Here is a 19,641-nt window from a genome sequence, read left to right as displayed (position 1 = left end):
GGCGCTGGTAGGTTGAACGCCCTCAGGAACCGAAGTTCAAGTCAGTAGAGAGAATAGAGAGAGTCAAAGGTGCGCGTGAGCACCGGATATGTGTGCAGCTGGTGTGGCATTCGTGTGATAGCTGCTTCTTAGCGGTAGGTGTGGTGGTTGAGAGCTCAAGAGTATGTGTTCGTTCTGGCAGGTTGTTATCCAGACCGATTTTGGCTGCGTTAGGCCTGAGGAGAATGCCTTGGCTGGAGGGTGTGTAACCAGCAGTGCTTAGTTAGGGGGATGGGGAGTAAGAGGCAAATGATGGTATGAGAACAGCTATACCGAATGGTGTCATAGTATCGCTGTGTTCTAGTTGAGTGGTGGTGTAAAGAAGAGAGTAAGCGTGGAGATGTGATATGGTGGTTTACCTTAGGTGCTTCAGATCAAGCCCACTGTAATAGTTCCATGTACTCCATCCGTTCCATGTACTCTGACTGTTCCATGCATACGACTGTTTCAAGCACTCAAAACCGTTCCTTTCAATGCTCTTTCGTACGTTCCATGCACTCCAATCCGTTCCATGCACTCCAATCCATTCCATGCACTCCAATCCATTCCATGCACTCCCAAGCCAATTTTATGCACTCCAACCATTTTATGCACTCCAACCATTCTATGCACTGCTCCTTTCATTCGATCTACCCACGTTATCTTTTTTCCTCCACATACGTCATCCTCACATGTTCGATCCACTTCACTGGTTCCACCCATTTCACACGTTCCATCCACTTCACCGGTTCCACCCACTTCACCGGTTCTAAACACATCACCCGTTCATCCACCTACTTCATCCGTTCTACCATTTCACCCGTTCCACCCACTTCACCTATTCTACACCAGTTCATCCGTTCCAACCCCATACTTCACCTGTTCCATCCGCATACTTCACCCGTTCCATCCGCATACTTCACCCGTTCCATCCGCATACTTCACCCGTTCCATCCGCATACTTCACCCATTCCTTTCCATCTACATACTTCACCTTTTCCGTCCACATATTTCATCCGTTCCACCCAGTTCACCCGTTCCACCAACGAAGGAGAATCACCGGCCTGCAGCACTACGGCCTCCCTAGCCAGGATAAATCCATCCACCAATCAGGGGAGGGGGCGGGACCAGGGAGAAACAGGCAGGCCCAGGCAGCGGGAAGCCACAGATATTGCAAATTTGCACCGAGTGCTCAAAAGGGAAATGCACAGAAAACCCACCAGAAAATGGAAGGTGCCTCACTAGGCACACATCACCTTGCCCACAAAACGACACCAATGAAGGAGAATCACTGGCCTGCAGCCCTACGGCCTCGCTAGCCAGGAGAAATCCCTCCACCAATCAGGGGAGGGGGCAGGACCAGGGAGGAACAGGCAGGCCCAGGGAGCGGGAAGCCACAGATATTGCAAATGCGCACCAAGCGCTGAAAGGCAAATGCAGAGTATACCCACCAGAAAATGGAAGGTGCCTCACTAGGCACACCTTAACATGCCCAAAAAACGACACCAATGAAGGAGAATCACCGGCCTGCAACCCTACGGCCTTGCTAGCCAGGAGAAATCCATCCACCAATCAGGGGATGGGGCGGGACCAGGGAGGAACAGCCAGGCCCAGGGAGCGGGAAGCCACAGATATTGCAAATGCGCACTGAGCGCTGAAAGGGAAATGCAGAGTAAACCCACCAGAAAATGGAAGGTGCCTCACTAGGCACACCTTACCTTGCCCAAAAACGACACCAATGAAGGAGAATCACCGGCCTGAAGCCCTACAGCTTCCCTAGCCAGGAGAAATCCATCCACCAATCAGGGGAGGGGGTGGGACCAGGGAGGAACAGGCAGGCCCAGGGAGCGGGAATCCACAGATATTGCAAATGCGCACCGAGCGCTGAAAGGGAAATGCAGAGTAAACCCACCAGAAAATGGAAGGTATCTCACTAGGCACACCTTACCTTGCCCAAAAAACGACACCAATGAAGGAGAATCACCGGCCTGCAGCCCTATGTGTCAACGGTGCACGGGGCAAGCCTACGCCAATAAGCAGGAGCAAGGGGAGCTCCTGCAACTGTGGTACCAGCCTTGACTCCAGTAAAGCCGAAAGCCAAGCGATTCATGAGTCGAGGGGAGAACCGATAAGAACCAGGCACTGTTGAGTGAGAATCGCAGGGTGGCAAGTTTGAACCATGTTTCAATGAACTATGAAAGAATTGTAAAAAGGATTAAGGGGAGACCAGCTTCAGAGAGAAAGGACACCAGGTGGGTGCTAACTCAAGAGACTCGGGTCGATCCACATCTGAGCAACACTACAGGTACCAGAAAGCCGTAGGAGAGTCATTGAAAGAGGTAAAAATTGTCATACAGGAGCTCTAGAAAAATCCCCCTACAATCAAAAGATTTGATCTACAAATTATGTGAAAGCAAGGGAAGGGAAGTGAATACTGTCATACGAGAAAGCAAGGGAAGTGAATTCTGCAAACAGAAGTGAATGTAAAGTTGGCAAGTGAATACCCAGAAGAGGGATACTGACAAGAAGGGGGCCAAGTCTAAAGTCCCAGGAAACGGTGTGTTGACAAACGTGAACCCAGCCGAGGGATGTCCACTAAGAACTGTTTTGAAAAGACATTAGGAAGACAAGAAGTGCACTGCCCTGCTTGTCATTGGGAGTCCGAGCCCGAACAAGGGAGATACCAAGACACACTATAAGACAGGAGAAGTACACTATCCTGATTGTCATTTGTGATCTGAGCCCGGCCGAGGGAGATCCAGGGGTGAAACCATCACCCAAAAGTATTCTGGGTGGTCTGCGCCTAGAAGAAGGGGATCCAGGGGTGAGGCCATCTACTGAGAAATATGAGACAGAACCTTGTGTTTGTTAGTTGTTTAGTGAATTCATCAGGCCCTCTGAAAGCACAGACTCAACCACCAAAGGCCTCGATATTGACAAGAACTGTGATAGGGTCTAAATCCGGAAAAGGGAGATCTGAGGGGTGAGAACAGATCACCCAAGACACCAAGGAACAAGGGTCAGCACCCAGAACAAAGGGGATCCAGAGGTGAAGAATCCTCACCCAAAGCAAAAAGCAAAAGCAGGAAACAAGCTTTTCATTTTGTTGAAGGAACTTTTTATTTGTTATTTACGTCAGGCTCTCGAAGGCAAGAGACTTTTAAGAGAAACGAGACTTGGCCAACAAGGCTCCTTATAAATTGGAACGGAACTGTCAACTCTTGCTGGGGAAGGTCGAGTGTTTACTGTGCTCCAAGATCCCATCTTACCCCGTGCGCAAAACGTGAGGAAGGAAGACCCAGGCTACCGCATCCTGACATATTATTTGAGAACACTTCTTTCTTTTCTTGAAAACTATCTCATACCCTTTCTGTATTAGTTGTAAGGTTTGGCAATATGCTTCTTAGTATAGGCCCTTTTTATTTGACAACGCCACTAGGACTGCTTTATTTTCCATTTGATTGTCGACGCTTGCTCCCATCCTAAATTTAGGTTAAAATTAGGCATTTTTCCAACCTGCATATAGCATTCATGGTTCAATAAACACCCTTGAACTGTGATCACTTGTGTCTGTCTTACTTGTTGCTACCATGAGTTCCTCACACATCTCACTAGGGCCTCCCTACCCTGCCAGAAAAATATGCATTTGCTCTGCTGCCATTTTTCTCAAACAAAAAGCACTAACATGGCAAGTAGAAGGAAAGTGCCTGAGAACAGTAGGTGGTACGCTTTTGCAAGCAGGTGTCATTTAATACTTGTTCTTTTGGTCCAGGAATAGGACAGTTAATAGCAGCTCAGAGTAGGTAAGCCACTGATGTGCTCAAACCGGTGTCTCATGGATTTGGGGAACAGGCTGTGCACACAAATCAGTCTTTGGCTCCTCCCCACTCTCACAGGAAAGTTGAGAGGAGCATTTAATTATTACGATAAGCATATGGAAACCCTCAGCTACCTCTGTCATATAGCTGCTGGTAGCAAAAGGACACATGGAAGTATTTCAGTGGATGCGAGTCATTGATTTGTTCATCCACGTTATTCCCTTTTGTCCTGTGAGAATTTCAAAGCACTCTTTTACACTTTTGCACAGCAGGGGCTTGTGAGTGTCTTGCATTTAGTATAAAGGGATCTATGTGATTATTGCCCACCTCACAATTGTGACGGCCGAAAACCCCTTTACACCACATATATATGCGGGGGGAGACTCCCTGCAGCCCCCATATTAATATTATATTCTATACCCCCCATATATGTATGTGGTGTAAGGGGGGGTCCGCATTTTCAGCCGTCCTAATTGTGAGGGAGACATTTTGGTATGATTCCATATAAAGGAACTATTAGCAGCGAGCTGCTTGCACCCCTGTGATGCCAAATAATGTTCAGTTTTCATCTTTCCTTGTTCAAATATATAGGTATTTACACAAAACAAATAGAATTATAGGTGGTTACAGCAGGTATCAACAACAGACATGTTTTACATCAAGAGGGTCAGTTCACTTTTATTTTAATTGTAAAGGAAAAACGCTAATGTGTACCTACCCAACTGCAATTATGTTTTGTATGCTCCCACCCTCTGAGTTGTTGCTGTGAACCAACAGGGCAGGGAGGTAAGAGGGGCGTTGTGAGGGATTGAATAATCTACAGACTACTAGTAGCTCAAAATGTGGCTGCCCGCCTCCTATTCAGCCTTCGATTCAATTTTCACAATACACCTGATATTAACTCAATTAGCTTACCATTCTTTTAAGGCACAAATGATATTCCTTATTCATAGTTCACCATCCCAACCACTGTTCCTAATTACATTCTTGAGAAATTCCTCAAACTCATACCAACATGATCACTGATATAATTGAACAAAAGACTTGTTGCTCCCCTCAAAAATTGCCTCAAAAGAAATGTTATCTGTGCCCTCTCAGTCCGAGCTGGTAACCTCTGGAACGCTCACCCAACTTCCATCTGGAACCTACATGACCATCAAGCCTTCAGTAAGGCACAGAAAACAAGGCAGTCCCAAACACAGCCTACCCTGTCACACAACCTCCTATCTGATCTGTCATCTTTGCTCTTCTCCATTGCCACCCAAGCGTGGACATAGTGCTTCATAAGAGCTTTGTAAGATTTCAAATGTAAGATGCTACTCATCCCCACCTTCCTCTGGGTCTCCCTAAATGGCTTGCTCGAGCAGCTACCTTGCCTTGCAGCAACTGCTAGTCTGATAGCTGCTGCTGAGAGTGAGTGTTTTGTTTAAACGTGAGGTCACTTCCTTGACATTTTTACCAGTTTCAAACACAACCTGTATTAATGTTAGATTAGACTTGGAGAAACAATTTGCTTTGCGAGAGGATCATCTAACCATTCTCCCCTCTAATTCTTTCAATAGTAGGGGCTATCCGAAGGTGGTAGAGCTGTTGATACGCATTGCTTTCCATTTTGGGGGAGATGGAAATGGTTATAACTTTAGAACTTGACACAATGGAATACTTTCAGAATAACAATCGGTGGAAATCAAGCAAAAGTTGTTGTTTTGAGAGGCAAGCCAATGACCTTTCTGGGTGCCATGGAGAAGTTAAGAAAGGGAGTCTGAAAGGTCAGAGAGGGAAATTCTTAAGATGGAAAGAGAACATGAACACACCAGTGCAGATGGCCTGTTGAGGGATTATGCTTGAGCTATGGGAGATATAGGTGGCACAGAATGGATGTGCTTTGAGTGTCACGAGGGATTGGAGAGAGAATATCACAGTGCAGCAAGCCTCTTGGGTGGTCGGAAAGGCATGGCAGTAGGTAATTGCAAAAGTGGGGTGGAAGGAAAGACTGAACTTGCTCACTCCCCTGTGGAGAGGTAAAGCCTTGAATGTATTGGCAAAACTACTGGCATTTGGGACGTGTGAAAGAGGTGTGATTATCATAGGGGATATCCTAAAAGATGGTGTAGGGAAGAGCTTTCAAGAAACACTGGCACAATTTAGGATGGTTTTGCTTTTCCTGATGCAACACTGATAGAACTGAATGTACTAGTGGGGAGAGTCGCAACTAAGCATATCTGCACACTGTATAAGGTGGAAGCAGCCTTCTCTGCAAGGCTACTGGTCGAATTGAGAAGGAGATGTGTTAGGAAAGATTTCCATTTATGGGTAATTATCCCTCCAGTTGAGAACCCCCCAAATTTTTGCTATTGTCTGACTATCCTAGCCTGACTTTTATCAGTGGTGCCCAGCCTTCTACTGTACTCTGCTGGGCTTTTGCTCATCTTGTTAAGGGGAAACTGACGTGCCATTCAGACTGTCAGTACTGGGAGACCTTGTTTACCTTAGTCTTTCACTTTGTTGCCTTGTCTTGGCAACATATTAACAGTGCACTAATTAGCTAAGAAAGTCAGTTGCCTGACGTTGTTCCCTTACACCTGGGTTTCGTTGTTTACGTGCTGCTAACGAGCCGAATGTCCAACGTTGGAAGAGAGTGCCAACCAATCAGGAGAGCCTATGCAATGTTGCACCTTACATTGTTGCATAATCCTATCCGCTGCTGTTATGCTAGTTTCTGTATTTTACGTAGTTGGAGGTTGTTCAACGCGTGCCTACCAGATAAGGGGCATCCAATAAATATACCAACACTCGAGGTATATACGTTTCCCTTAACCAATCCCTCCACCTGGTAGGTTTTTACTGTTAGTCACGTTGGATGATGTCATAGCTGACGTATGTTGAGGTATAAAACGTTTTGCGTAATTGAAATGCGTAGAGACTGTGAGCTACAATCTGTTTGTTCACAGGTTTCCCTACTTCATTGAACTAGTAATAAAGTAGTATTTTGCCATATTCCTTGAGTCTGTCCAGTTATTTGGGCCTGAGATCATTTATTGTGGTAAACCCATTCAGTACTTGGAATGCTCCAGGTGCTACTGCACAACAGAACTTTATGCAATCAAGTAAAAATCCTTAAGAACTGTATGGGAACTTTGTGTCAAACTGGATTTTCTTATTTCATTTTTGAACTGTGGAGAAAACCCTTGTTCAGAACTTGGGGAAGTGATACTCACCCATGTTATGAGAAGATAGATTGATCCTATTGTGAATCCAATCATATGTTCTATATCATTATTGAATTGCCATATATTTTCTTATTGCTTTATTAGTTGTATGAGTGTGAGGGACAGATATACTTTTGTTAGGGTGTTTCCTTTAGTTGGTTTTAGGCAGGGAAATCCTCATCAAGATAGGGATAGTGAGGCATTTATCTAACCTTTTTATTTAATAAAATGGCTAAAGTTGAAAACTCTTTACAAAGTTGTCCGCCTCACATTTCTGACCCCTCACAGGTGGCACCTGAAAGAGATAACTCAGATGCTGGCGTGGCCCTCAACGACATAGGATTATCAACATTGCAGCTCCTTTGCAACATACAAACACACTTTCACAAATACATATATATAGATGTGTTCCATTGAAAAGGAGAATGAGGAATAAATACTGTGGCACTGCATGGTTGTCTCTTTCTTCTCTCCCTCTACAGGTTTCTGTCAAACAGTACTGAGCACGGGCACGTTCCTGAGCATGAAGACCATTGAGCAGGGGTCCCCACATTGTCTTCGGTGTTGGTGAAGAAAAGGCGGTACCAAAAACCCCCCTCCACCTGGCAACCGACTGTGAACAATGGAGCAGAGGCTAGGTGCAGGGTTGATCTTCCTGCATTTAGAAGGTGCCCCAGATTAACGCGATGCAGGAACAGTGCAAAGCACTGGACTGGGGCACAAACCGTGGAATAAATGCAGACAACACAGGCGAGCGAGGTCCAACAAAACAGGTGGAAGCCAGAGGGCAGGTAGCAAGGCAAGGTGGAGAGGGCCACAGGCGAAAGAGCAGAGGGCAGGAAAGACCAGGCAAATAATCAGGGCAAGGAAAGCACCAAGAGCGGGTGAACAGAGAACAGAATAAAGCGAGGGAGCGTAGACAACAAGTAAGTTGAGACACGCCAAGCTAGGTGCTTCCAGTTCTTTTATGCCTCAGTGCCATAACAAGGTTGTTGGGTCTGGTTGCCTGGCAATGCCTGAATTGGCGTGCATGGTCACGTGACTGACGACGTGACGTCCGTGAGGCACCGGAAAAACATGGCGGCGGCCAGCGATCTTGGGCAACCGACGTTGAGCGGACACGAGTCACTGCCGCGCACCTGGGAATAGTGAAGTGGAGGCCAAGTGCCTCAGGTAAGTGCAGCGTCGCGCGGGCAGCCGTCAGCGTAAATACAGCCTTCAGCCACCCGATCCGCGACCACAGGATCGGGAGGTCCAGCAGCGCATAACAGTTTCACACCACAAGCATTGTGTGATATTGTCTATATTGTACATATGTTTAGGTTTTTTTTGTAGGTTTTTGTGCATACTTTATGGGTACATTTTTATGGTGGGGACATATAAAGGGGGGTGTAGAGGATGTGAACAAAGCAATATTTTCCAAGATGATGTTGCCCATATTAAAACGATTTGTTTTTATTTATTTATTGTTTGTTTGTTAGGCACTTATACAGCAAGTAAAATACAGTTTCAAAGAGCCCACAAGGCGAGGTGGAGGACAGGGGAGTGAAATACATTACATAACACAATAATTAATAAGTGCAGTAGAGGAAAAGGGGGAAGGACAAACCTACTATGCCTTGTGAGTATTCAGAACATGCAAGTGCAGCAATGAAAAGGGCAGAGGGAGTAAGTGCTGGGGGGTTCGGGCTCATGGGTGAGCCACAGATGGAGTGCTTGGTTGTGGAGCTGGTGCCAACCCCTAACATACAAACAAACTTTCACAAATACATATATATAGATGTGTTCCATTGAAAAGAAGAATGAGGAATAAATACTGTGGCACTGCATGGTTGTCTCTTTCTTCTCTCCCTCTACAGGTTTCTGTCAAACAGTACTGAGCACGGGCACGTTCCTGAGCATGAAGACCATTGAGCAGGGGTCCCCACATTGTCTTCGGTGTTGGTGAAGAAAAGGCGGTACCAAAAACCCCCCTCCACCTGGCAACCGACTGTGAACAATGGAGCAGAGGCTAGGTGCAGGGTTGATCTTCCTGCATTTAGAAGGTGCCCCAGATTAACGCGATGCAGGAACAGTGCAAAGCACTGGACTGGGGCACAAACCGTGGAATAAATGCAGACAACACAGGCGAGCGAGGTCCAACAAAACAGGTGGAAGCCAGAGGGCAGGTAGCAAGGCAAGGTGGAGAGGGCCACAGGCGAAAGAGCAGAGGGCAGGAAAGACCAGGCAAATAATCAGGGCAAAGAAGCACCAAGAGCGGGTGAACAGAGAACAGAATAAAGCGAGGGAGCGTAGACAACAAGGAAGTTGAGACACGCCAAGCTAGGTGCTTCCAGTTCTTTTATGCCTCAGTGCCATAACGAGGTTGTTGGGTCTGGTTGCCTGGCAATGCCTGAATTGGCGTGCATGGTCACGTGACTGACGACGTGACGTCCGTGAGGCACCGGAAAAACATGGCGGCGGCCAACGATCTTGGGCAACCGACGTTGAGCGGACACGAGTCACTGCCGCGCACCTGGGAATAGTGAAGTGGAGGCCAAGTGCCTCAGGTAAGTGCAGCGTCGCGTGGGCAGCCGTCAGCGTAAATACAGCCTTCAGCCGCCCGATCCGCGACCACAGGATCGGGAGGTCCAGCAGCGCATAACAGTTTCACACCACAAGCATTGTGTGATATTGTCTATATTGTACATATGTTTAGGTTTTTTTTGTAGGTTTTTGTGCATACTTTATGGGTACATTTTTATGGTGGGGACATATAAAGGGGGGTGTAGAGGGTGTGAACAAAGCAATATTTTACAAGATGATGTTGCCCATATTAAAACGATTTGCTTTTATTTATTTATTGTTTGTTTGTTAGGCACTTATACAGCAAGTAAAATACAGTTTCAAAGAGCCCACAAGGCGAAGTGGAGGACAAGGGAGTGAAATACATTACATAACACAATAATTAATAAGTGCAGTAGAGGAAAAGGGGGAAGGACAAACCTACTATGCCTTGTGAGTATTCAGAACATGCAAGTGCAGCAATGAAAAGGGCAGAGGGAGTAAGTGCTGGGGGGTTCGGGCTCATGGGTGAGCCACAGATGGAGTCCCTTGTTGTTGAGTGCTTCATGGTCAAGGGCCACGTTAGAAGTAAGTGCGATCCTCCAGGGCGGAGGGTGTACCACAGCAAGTGCTGAGGGAAGACAGGAGCTGGGCCGATTGGGTGATTGGGTTTGGGAGGTCAGGGGCCCAGAGGATGCATAAGGGCCCCCGGACACCAATCACAGCAACTGTGGGATTAGCAGAGAAGAGAAGATGGGAAGGAGGAGGTAAAGAGGAAGGTCTTGAGGAGCTTCAATGATTTAAGAAAGTCCTGCTCAAGGTGCACAGGCAAGGGGAGCTTGTTCCATAGGAGGGAGCCAGCTGAGGAAAGCGATCGACAACCTACCCTCTGTTTAGCGACACGCAAAGAGTTGGAGCCAGAGGAACAAAGTGGTCTAGAGGGAGAGTATTTAGTAAGATGAAGTTGAAGATAGTGTGGTCCCCGGGCCTGGACAGCCTTGTGGATGATGCAGAGGGATATGAATTTAATCTGTGCAGCAACCAGGATCCAATGAAGACTTTTTAGGACAGGAGAGATGTAGTCCCTGGGCTTAAGGCCAAGGATAAGTCTTGCTGCCCTATTCTGGATTAGCTGGAGGGGTCGCAGAGTGGAAGACGTTAGATTCAGGAAGAGGCTATTGCAATAGTCAGGCCTAGAGAGAACCAGGGCTCGGATAACCTTGAGCCTCTGGGGAAAAGGGAGAAAAGGGAGAATTCCTTTGAGAAGGAAGAGCTGAAAGTGGGACTTCTTGGCAATGTCCTGAGTGTGAGGGAGGAAGGAGAAAGAAGAGTCGAAGATGACCACAAGGTTTCTGGCTTCAGAAGAAGGAGCAAGGGCGGGGGGGCAAGGAGGAAGGCCAGAGTGAAGGGAAGAAGGAGGGAGCAGGGATGCTGATGGGAAGGATCTCAGTTTTACAGGCATTGAGGTAGAGATCGTTGGAGGTGCACCAGGACTGGATGGCATATAGGGAGTCATGGATGATGGAGGATGCAAGAGGGTCAGTAGGAAGTTTGAAAAAGAGCTGTGTGTCGTCTGCGTAACACTGGAAGTTGGAGGAGAAGGAGGAGATCATGCGTGCAAGCAGAGCAAGGTAGATGTTAAATAGCAAAAGGGAGAGGATAGAACCCTGGAGGACACCACAGGTGGAGAAGGAAGTAGGAGAGGAGAAGGTGCCCAAGATGACTTGGGAAGAGCAGTCGGTAAGGAAGGATGTCAGGCAGTCCAGTGCCCGTTTCGAGATACCAAGTGTATTGTGGAGCCTTTGTGTGAGGATGGAATGGTTGACTTGTCAAAGGCACAGGATAGATCGAGAAGGATGAGGACAGCAGGGGATTTGGAGTCCAGAGATTTGAGCAGTTCTTCACAGGCGTTCAGAAGAGCAGTTTCAGTGCCTCTGAATGCTCGGAATCCAGATTGATGGTTGTGGAGACCATCGACAAGTTAATTGTGTGAGTTGATTTGGGGCAATGCCAACTTCTCCATCAGCTTCACCAGGAAGGGGGTGATGGAAATAGGGCGGTAGTTGGCAGGGCAGGTACGGTCTGCTGAAGGTTTTTTCAGGAGTGGGCCCACAAGAGAGTGCTTAAGGGAGGAGGGGAAGATCCAGTGTCAAAGGAGTGATTGCAGAAATCAGCGAGTGCTGGGGCGAGGGAGCCAATGTTAACCTTTATGGTTCTGGATGAGCAAGGGGAAACCTGTTTAGAAGAGACCTTCATGGAGCAGACAACTCTGGTAACTTCTTCAGGTGTGACATCGGAGAAGGAGGAGGGAGAGAGGGGGGTGAGGGATGGGTTGGGAGGGTGGGTAGCAAGAGTGTTCAGGATGTCCTGAGTTTTGGTGGCGAAGTGTGTGGCCAGTGCATTGCAGAGGATCTGGGAATGAGAAGCCGAGGAGGAGACTGCAGAAGGGTTGGCTAGTTCCCTGCAGATTTGGAAAAGTTCTGCCATGTTGTTGGATGCACCGGAAACCTGTGCCTGTACGTGGGCTCTTTCCTGGTGTGGATGGAGAGTCTGTATTGCCTTTGGAGCAGGCTGCAAGCCAGTTTGTCAGAGGGAGAGCCAGAAGTTTGCCACTTCCAATCCACCGCCCTGCACTTTTGTTTCAGGGCCACAAGTTCGGAGTCGTACCAGGTGCTACGCTTAGAGGCAGGTTTCAGGTGGATCTTCATGACTGGGGCAAGAATGCCAAGAGTATTGGTAATGGAAATGTGGAGGCTGCTGAGAGCAGAGTCGGAGGTAGTATCGGAGGTAGTCCAGGGTGAGGGGGAATGAAGGTGGAAGTGAAGGACGCATCTGACACTCGTTTCATCAGGCGGATGTTACTGAATGAGAATGGCAGGGCTTTTTGAGGGGTGCAAGAGGGCCAAAGGGAACCAGGTGGGAGGAGAGGAGAGAATGGTCTGACCAGGTGAGGGGGGTGACTAGTGGAGGGGAGAGAGAGAGAGAGGTCAGAGTGTATGAGGGTGTCCAGAGTGTGTCCCGCTGAGTGGGTTGGTCCAGAAAGGAGAGGTGCAGAAGTCAGTGAAGAGAGTGGATGCAGAGCCAACGGAGTTCAGTTGGATGTTGAAATCACCCAGTAGGAGGAGGTTGGAGGTGGATGACAGTAAGGAAGAGCAGAAATCGGCCCATTCAGAGAGGAACAAGGTGGTGGCGCCTGGAGACCGGTAAATCGTAGCAATGGTCATGGTGGAGATGGGAGAGATGACCAACTTGCAAACCAGCTTTTCAAAGGAAGGGTAGTGCTGGGTGGGTAAGATGGAAGCAGGAACCCACTCAGGCAAGATTAAGGCAACCCCCCGCCAGTGCGGTGAGATCGTGGATTGGAGAAGATTTTGAAGTCATCAGGGAGGAGGGAGTCAAAAGAAGTGACTGAGTTGGCATTGAAACATTGAGCCAATGCTTCCCTTAATAGTATGGCAGACCTTTAAAAAAAATATACCACTCACATAATTTTAGAACTGGATGCAAAAGTTTAGGATTGAAACCGCCTACACGTGGTGTACACCTCTGTATGCTAGGAGCTCCAATGTGGAGTTTGGTGGACCACCAGACTGAGCTAGACAAGACTGTTTGGAGCTCACTTAGAAATACAGGTAGAGCTGATGCTTTGCAGATCAGTCTTGTTTCTACAAAAGCTCAGAATTTGGGATCTACTGAGAAAGGTGGTAGAGTGATGGCCATTCTCCATTCTCTGGTTTGCAGAATTGAGTTGTCGTCAATATTGAACAGATAAATGTTTTAGAGGGCCATCGGCTGTTCTCCGATTTTAGCCCTGAGTCTATATCCCAAAAGAAAGCTCTTTTGGAAGTTAAAGGATCCTGAACTGAAAAGGGATTGCAGTATTAATGGGCCTTCAGGTCAAGCTGTTATTTCCAGGCAAAGATGTACAAGTTTTCTTTGGCTAGTTTGTGGCCAGAATGCAATTGGATTGGGTAAATATGGATGATGTTCGATTAAAGTGGTTTTGTATTTTGAGGTCTTTCTTTTTAATGGAGATAGGAATAGGCTCTCAGTTGGTAACTTGCACTTAGGTATCTCCTCTGGGAAAAGGGTCAGAGTTAATGGTGTCTAGGCGAAGTGCACTGAAGTACAAACCCGACAGTGGAAACAGAAGTGCTGAAAAAACCTGTTTCAGTTGGTTCACAAAGTCTTGAGAAGATGACCAACCACGAACCGATGAGTGTTCCAGAAGATGGTACAAGCAACCAGACTGCAGCTCGAACTGGGTGTAGCTGCTAAATCGGCAGGAGACGCCCAGAACTGATGGAGAGAGAGGAGCGAGACGAGGAGCAGAAAGGGGACAAGGCAATTGGAGATGTGATGGTTCAAGGAGCAGACACAAAGCATTGCGTCCTACCACGGCGAGAACGCCACTAAGTGAAATAAAAGGTAGAAGAGGCATAAGACAGAAAGAGAACGCTTGCACGTAAGAGAAAGTGTCCTGTCGGCTCCAGAAGCCTCCCTGTGGACTGCCATGATGTGGGCTGCCATGATGGAACGGGCATCAGTGATGGCGACACGCTGGCCCAGGGATTCGCAAGCAAAGCATTTGAAGGCAGTGTCTGAAACTATGAGTGAACCCTGACACAAAGCAGCTCTCGTAAATGAGGAGGATTCACAAATGCAGTACACTCACACACTGTTGTGACGTGTATTGTACATCACTATCAATCATCCACCAATTTAGGGAGCGTATGCAATTTAAGAGTTTAGAAAAGGCCAAGAAAGCGCTGCTATACTGCAATAAACAACGTAAGTTTTTGTGATAACTATGATAGGGTTTGAAAACGATCCATAGAACTCACTCAGAATGTACTTTCACATGGAATGAATTTAAAATGTCACCTCTGATTTGACTGAGTTGCACTTGAAGCAAACTAAAAAATACTGTGCCGTGTAAAAGGGAGCTAAGACTTGCCTCTTCTCTTGCCAATGTCAACTTCTCCTTTGCCATCTTGTTCGAGTGACAAGAGACCACTTTGTGATATATTCTGTAATCTATAAATGTCCAAAATAAAAACATGGCACATTTTTTTGAATCTAGTAACTTTATAATGGAAGTTTTGCAATATTTGTTTTTCATGTATCTTTTGCTTTGTAGGTGGTCAGACGTTGTTACTGACCTGAATACTCAAAATCCAGAATTCTTCGACATTCGGCACACAGAGAGGGGCCTGCAATACCGGAAAACAAAAAAGGTGAGCTGTTTTGAATGTTTTTTCCCTACCTTCCTGATTTCGATCTTCTGACTGAATTGCATTTTTCTTTCTGTTAAGGGGGGTTTTTGCTTCTTTTCATTTTAATTGCTCTCCCACCCCCTGCTTTTTTGACATGCATTTTGTTATGCTAGCTGGTTATGTTGTGCAGTTTTATATCAATGTCCTGTTGCTTTGTACAAGGGTGGGCAAAGGTTTTGGAGCAGCCAGAAGGTGACCCTTCGCATTCAACAAAACATCCAGATATATAAATAATACACACACGTGGCACACGGTTCATTAAAAGGGCCATAACAACCAAAGAAGGGGGGTGTGGCTGGATGGCTCCGTGAGAGGACGTGCTCTCGAGGAGCTCCCAACGATCCAACATAGTTCCTGGGATAAATAGGGATATGCACGGCGTGAAAGCTGGACTGCAACACTTCCCTGGGCGTGGGAAGGTCCTGTGTGCATGTTGTACGATCCTTGGAGCAGATCCGCACACACTCGAGAATTTGCGGCCGCCGAGGCGCAGCAGAGCTCCCGCGACCTGGTGGGCGAGAAGATGGCGGCCGCGAGACAAAGGCTCGTAAAAACGACCAAGGCGCCCCGAAGTGACCGTGAGCTGGCGCGGTGTCATTAAGGCTGCCGTGAACCCCTTTATGAGCGGGGCGTTCGGCCCGCGAGCTGCGTGCAGAATCAGCGGCTGAGAACCGGCTGGGGCGTGAGGCAGCCCCTGGAGCCGGAACGTGAGGCGGAGAGGCAGGAGCCCCGGTGCACCTGGGCTCCCGGACGCAATGGCAGACCACTGAGATCCACGCAGGGCAGCGCTGTGCTCGTGGGTCCGTACTGGGGCTTTGGTGCCCGCCGAGCACCAGTCTGCGGCATACACCACCCGGCGGAGCGGGGGGTGCGAGGGGTGTCCGGCCCGAGGGGGCCGAGGAAGCAGAGATGCACGACCGTGGGCCACCACAGCATTGACACTTCCCCGGCAGGACTATGACTCGCTGGAGCGAGGCCAGGGAACGGCGTCCTGAGAAGCGGGCCCTCTCGGCGGCACTGCAAAGTATCGGAAGGTACAGCCGTGGCCCGGAGGGAGCGGGCCGGGAAGGACTGTGGCTGACAGGGGTGTGCTCTGGGTGACTGATGTGGGACTCGCAGGAGCGGGTCCGTAGCCCTGAGGCCCAGAAGCGGAACGCTGGAGCAGCCGCGCGCTGCCTCCCTGAGCACCGGAGCACCTTAAGAAGTTAGATGCGCCTCGAGGGGGTGCTTGGCAGCCAAAGGGTGCGGAACCTGAGAGGGCACATATGAGCCCCTGGGGGAAGACAAGGAGTGCCGGGAGACGCCCGTGGCACACACGCTGGCGATCTTGAATGTAGAAGCCAGTAGGGGGCTCAGATGGCGTACCCTGGCCCGTGGCGGAGTGGGACTGCACCCAAGCTGGGGCACCAAGCGGCCCAAACTAAACACAGGATTGCGCCGAGGAGTGCAGACAAGGTTCAGGCCTGGCGGGACCTCACTGCGAGCTACTGGAGCAAGGCAGTAAGGGCGTATAACTTCGGAGCACTTGCTGGCTCCTAGACATGGTGTCAGATGGCCTCCTTGACCAAGGGGTGTGCGGAAACATCTGAGGCAATACTACAGGCCAGATGGCCTTGGGGCTCACGGAGCACAGGAGTGGGAGAGGGTTGGGTCAGCGGGTGGACAGGACCACCAGCTATTGAAAGGAACACAGTGGGGGCCGGGGGAGCGACACTGTGTGAGCGCAGGTACGTGGGAGGACACAGCCCATCCTAAGTCTGTGGCGAGTGATAAGGACACACCTGAACACAGCTGAAACGGCCCCGGACACGCCAAGAGTGGCCTGGCGCCACGCGGACTTCTGCACGAGGGGAGGTGCTGCTGGCCCACTCCTGAATAGCATTGCATGATGTCTAGCAAAACTGTCAGACCCAAAAGCAAACAGCCCACGATGGAGGCCTATGCCAAGATGCCTACAGGCACAGAAGGCGGTAAAAGCAAGGACACCACCGCTGCAGTGGCGGAGACACCGGGCACAATCCAGGAAGTGCTGGCAGCGATTGCAGACTTGAAAATTTCCTGGGAGACCAAACTGGGCCTAGCAATGAACGAATTGAAAGTGGGTCTGGACCTCAAAATCGGAGCGGTCCAGGAGGAAGTCAATCTGTTGAGACAGGACATGCGCACGCTGGGAACCTGGAAAAGGAGATGGCCCCGAATGCAGCGCCCACAGATTGGAACTTCATGCCCTCGTGCAGCACGTGGGCAACCTGGAGAACAGGGCGGAGGAGGCGGAAGGGCGTGCCAGATGCAATAACGTTCGTATTGTTGGCCTGCCAGAAGCAATGGAGGGGCCTAACCCAACAGAATACGTAGAATCCATGCTAGTGCAGGAAATAACTGGTGGAGCACTGACCCAGGGGTTTGCAGTAGAGAGGGCGCACAGGGCCTTGACAAGGATACCGCCCCCGGGTACCCCCCCCCCCCCACACCCCCTCTGAGGCCAGTGATCGCAAAGATTTTGAACTATCGGGATCGGGAAAAGATACTAGAATTTTTCCGGAAGGGAGGAACGATAGAAAGGGGGCCGGCGAAAATCACGGCGTACCCGGACTACACTTTGCACGTACAGCGCAGCAGGATGAACTTCGGGGCGGTGAAAAGGAGGTTGAGAGAGGCCGGTCACCGATACATGTTGCTCTACCCGGCCAAATTGAAAGTGTTCTACAAGAACAAAACTCTGTTCTTCGAGACGCCGGAGGATGCTATGGCCAAGCTGGACATGCAGGGTCCCCCTCAAGAACCGGACATCCAGACGGGAGCTGTTGAAGATAAGTAGCACGCAGCTGGGTAATCCCTGGTGACTTGACACAGGACACTGGGACTAGAATTTAGTATTAAATAAAGTTTGTGGGGAGTGTGTTGCAGCAAATATATGCTGGTGAGGTAATTGAACATAGTGTTAAATAAAGCTTGTGGGGAATATGTTGCAGAAAATATGCGCTGGCAGGATCCATTGGATGCAACTATCCCATTTAGACAAGCGGGAGCTCCAGGGAGACAATCCTCGAACCCCTTAGTAGTACACTTAGTTAGGTCACTGTTAGATCGGTGACGCCCCGCGGGGTCCTAGTCCTCGGCTCCGAGATAGGACCAGACGCGGGTGGGCCTGAGATCCAGGGATGGAGCTGGGCATTTGTTGGGGCGGGGTAGGGTGGGGGGAGGGTAAGGGTTGTGTGCAGTGGGATAGAGTTTCGGGAAGGGGGGTGAGTTGTTGAGGATGGGAGGGCCAAGAGTCGGACAACGGGTCATCAGGGAAGACATTGGAGGGGAGGGTAGAGGGGGAGTACATTGAGTAGATGGCATCGGGTAATCTCATAGTGGCGACCTGGAATGTGCGGTGCCTCAATAGTTATCTAAAACGCAACAAAGTGATGATGTATTTAAAGAGGATGCGCATTGACATAGCCTTGTTACAGGAGACCCACCTCACCAAGGAGAAGCTGGAGGTGGTCAGGAGGAAATGGAAGGGTAATGTCATAGGTGCCACATACTCGGCATATGCAAAAGGGGTGATCACTTGGGTGGCACCACACGTGCCGTTTCAGCTGCTCAGCTCGACAATAGACCCAGAGGGCAGAATGGTGGTGGTGGCGGGAATCCTGGAAAACGGGGAGGTGAACATTATAAATCTGTATGCCCCTAACCATGATACAGTGGCATATTTTAGGTCCCTATACAGTAAAATTAGCCCCCTGGTGGGTGGCGCGATGGTGTGGGCAGGGGACTTCAATTGCACCCGGAACCCCAGGATTGATAGGTCAGATGACAAATTAGGAAAGCCGACGCCAGCAGCTAAAGCATTGAGGACACTACTGATAGACCTCGGTCTGGAGGATGTGTGGAGAAGGCTACACCCAACAGATAGGCAGTATTCGCACTATGCAGCGCCACATGACCTGTACACAAGGTTGGATTACGTGTTTGCTGCAGCGGAGATAGCGGTGGGGGCCGAATACAAGGCCAGGGTATTATCCGACCATTCGCCTCTGGTCGTAGAGTGGCAACACCAACCCCCCAGAGCGCGTATCCCGACATGGAGGCTCAGAACTGAGGCTCTACAGGATGCAGAAATTCGAGAGGATCTGAGGGAGGCCATTGAGGAATACTTTGAAATTAATACGGGCAGTGTACGCTCTGTGGGAACACTATGGGAAGCATTTAAGGTGGTGGTGCGTGGGGTAGCCATATCAAAATCTAAGGGGCTCCAACGGGGTATTGAACAGGAACTGCTAGAAACAGAAAGAGAGCTGGAGGGCCTTACTCGAAGTGAGGGGACCGCCCGAGAGAACAGCGCCAAGATAAAAGACTTACAGTTAGCTTGTATCTCTGGGATAGACTATGCAAATTAAATTATAAGAAATATACGGAGAGGTTACATGCAGGGGGATAAACCAGGTAGACTACTGGCCTGGCTATACAAAAATGAGACCCCCCCGTTCGGTGATCAGAGAGGTCAGGGATGTGGAAGGTCGAATTTATGATACCAAAGTGGGGGTAAACGGGGAGTTCCTCAAGTACTATAAACGATTATATGAGGATACAGGAGAAGATATGAGCAAGGAAATACTGGAAACAATAGTGGATATGGGGCTGCCCACCTTGGATGACCTAGAACGCGCAGACTTAGACTCCCCCATTACCGCGGACGAACTGGAGGCGGTGATCCAACACCTCCCTACATGTAAAGCGCCCGGGTCGGATGGGTTACCCAGCGAATTCTATAAAACATACAAG

The 19,641-nt window shown here is 49.1% G+C and overlaps 1 protein-coding gene across 2 annotated transcripts in view; it reads left to right on the top strand.

Moving 5' to 3' along the window:
• BIVM (basic, immunoglobulin-like variable motif containing) overlaps positions 1 to 19,641 on the top strand; it is a 446,759-nt gene that overhangs the window by 409,634 nt on the left and 17,484 nt on the right. For both annotated transcript variants that reach the window (XM_069637055.1, XM_069637056.1), the window contains one exon: positions 14,730 to 14,826. In XM_069637055.1, the coding sequence (XP_069493156.1) occupies positions 14,730 to 14,826 (97 nt within the window). The remainder of the gene's footprint in view (positions 1 to 14,729; positions 14,827 to 19,641) is intronic.

Source organism: Ambystoma mexicanum, chromosome 7p (genome assembly GCF_040938575.1).
Source record: "Ambystoma mexicanum isolate Mex_15411 chromosome 7p, UKY_AmexF1_1, whole genome shotgun sequence".
Taxonomy (NCBI): domain Eukaryota; kingdom Metazoa; phylum Chordata; class Amphibia; order Caudata; family Ambystomatidae; genus Ambystoma; species Ambystoma mexicanum.
This window is presented reverse-complemented; position numbering and strand designations above follow the sequence as displayed.